The sequence below is a fragment of the Montipora foliosa genome, chromosome 12, assembly GCF_036669935.1.
Source record: "Montipora foliosa isolate CH-2021 chromosome 12, ASM3666993v2, whole genome shotgun sequence".
Classification (NCBI taxonomy): domain Eukaryota; kingdom Metazoa; phylum Cnidaria; class Anthozoa; order Scleractinia; family Acroporidae; genus Montipora; species Montipora foliosa.
Window position 1 is genome coordinate 8,748,324 of NC_090880.1, and position 2,500 is coordinate 8,750,823.

Here is a 2,500-nt window from a genome sequence, read left to right on the forward strand (position 1 = left end):
AAAGGAAGAATCGCCGCTGCCAATTAGAGGGAAGAGAGTAGAGCGAAAAACAATGGATGGATCGTCTCAACCCGACCGAGAAATGCAGTCAAAGGTGGAAACGTGCCGGGTAAGTTTGCACGTGTTGACGACAGAATCGAACAGAACGCTGCGGCTCGTTCTTAACTGTACTGACATATTTGAATTCATTTCCGTTCTAGTGTGTTCTTCCGGCTCTGCAAGAGCAAGGAAATAAAGTTAAAGAACTGCTCGAAAGGGAAAAACAAGAGTACCGCGAAATTGAAATGAACGTGGAGTCTATGATGATCCAAGTTCAAGAACCCCCAGCCATAGGAAGTGCTAAAATCATATGTAGTTACTGCCATCATAGGGGTCATCGAAATCAACTTACCAAACCCTGTCAGCTGAAGAAATGTGTCGACTATACTTTTTGCAGAATTAAGGATAAACATCCAGAATATTTCAACAAGCTAAATACCTTGACGGTGGATCTCAAGAGGAAACAAAAAGAAATTCAGGAACTTGAAAATCAAGCAAAAGCTATGGAGGATTTTTCATCAAACAAGGAATTTCATTTCATCAAAAATTTGACCCCACGTTTGTATGCAGTTGATCCTTCGTACAAGAGAAACAAACCTAAACTTATGCGAGATGTGCGCATGTTGCGAAATTTCCTTGATGGAAAAATTCCGCCAGTGTGTTCAGACGATCCCGAGCAGTTAGGCATTCTTCTTACAAAATGTACATGTAAAAAGAATCTTCAGCAAGTCGCCGATTCTCCTGATTTGTTCGATCAAGCAGGAACTTCTGCTAATTCTGCAAATGTTGAATACTGTAAAGACACGTCGCCGGTTAAGTATAGTTTCTCTGCAGATGGAGCGAAAGGAAGCACTAGTAAACAGAAGACATCTAAGTCACATGTAATTTTGAAGGACGATGCTAAAGACACTGGCACTTCATCAAGCGAGAGCGATGACTACCGACGGAGAAAACGCAAACGCAAGAGTAAGAAGATTAAAAAGAGAAAGCAGCACCGTTCAAGCAGTTCGAGTTCAAGTTCTGACAATAAAAATGAATTGCGCACAGCCCGCGTAAGCAGTAACTCATTCGCAGTGCCACATTATTACAATCTACACGGATATCCAATTCCTTTCAATGCCGGTCACAGTGGAAATATGCAGAGTGTTGCCCTAAATGCATCACACATGCACGGTATGCGCTTTCAAAGTATGCAGTCTTCGAATTTCGCAAATATGTACCATCCGCAAACTCCATTTCCTGCTCCCCTTCAACTTCCCATTCGCAGTTTTCAAGCGGGTGACACTGAGAATTCTAGCTCTAGTTCTAGTGTGGCGGCTGAAGAATTGCATCGTCCTTGTACTCAGAGTCCTGAAAGCCCTGGTAGATGGGGTAGTTTAAATACACTGGTAAATACATTTGTATTGCCACGCAGTTTTCAGACTCTGATCCTAAAAATTAAGTGCCAATTCTCTGCATATTCATTTAAATTTTACATCCAAGCTGATGACTTCGCCATTGTATAAAACAGTTGCGTTTAAAAATTTAATTTGTAATAGACAGATGGTAAAAGGAATAAGGAACAGAACCCAGAATTATTTCATTTACGTCCTAGCTTGTTGAGTTTTGTTCTGCGAACATCGAGTTTGAATAAACATTCAAATAGACATTCCAATTAGTAAACCGAATCGAGAGTAGTGGTTGCAAGTTTGAGTTACATGTAACCAAGATAATTTTATAATTAGGTAAGCAAATGCTATAGTTGATATTTGTTTTAGTGAACAGAGGGAAATTAAATGGACCATCAAAATCAAGTGGTTTTTATGGTTGACATAATTTTACAAGCAAACGATTCTCAACCAAGCAAGGCTTATTTCATGATCTTTACTTCTCTGAAATGTAAATTTATTTGAGAGGTACACTGTACAGACCAGACGGATGGAGCCACTTGCGTCTGGTTAAATGTAAATACAAAAGTTCAACAAAACGACATTAAAACGTTCTTGTTTGGCGCTGTTTCTGGAATGATGTATACCCTGAAAAAAAAAAAAACCTTTATACTTTTAAACCACTATGTGTGGAAGAGTTACCTAATAAACCGACAAATTGTATTTCTATTTTTAGGCAGGTGTCGGGTGACATCTGGGAAAATTCAATTTTACGAAAGGTTCAGCAAATAAGTCAATGCACTTCACATTTTGGCAATGTACAAATTACTAAAAACTAGTATTAAATACTTAATCGACGTAACCACAATGCCTAAAGAAATTCCGCGACATTCCGGGCGTGATTGTGCTCAGGCCTTGGAAAATAGCAACATCTGTATGCACTTCGGCAAACTTCAAATGCTTTCAAAGCCATCCCTTCAACACTCTGAAGCAGTGTTCACAGGTATTATATTGGGGATGGTAAGGTGGTTGATAAATCAAGGCAATTCCACGGGCTGCCAGCATATTTCTTAACACTGGTTCCACATGTCTGG

The 2,500-nt window shown here is 39.6% G+C and overlaps 1 protein-coding gene across 1 annotated transcript in view; it reads right to left on the reverse strand.

The window, feature by feature from the left end:
- Window positions 1–2,369: 2,369 nt before the first annotated feature.
- Window positions 2,370–2,500, reverse strand: part of LOC137980667 (uncharacterized) — a 903-nt gene continuing 772 nt past the window's right edge. The window contains exon 1 of the mRNA XM_068828109.1: window positions 2,370–2,500. This exon is cut by the window's right edge and continues 772 nt beyond it. Within this exon, the coding sequence (XP_068684210.1) occupies window positions 2,370–2,500 (131 nt within the window).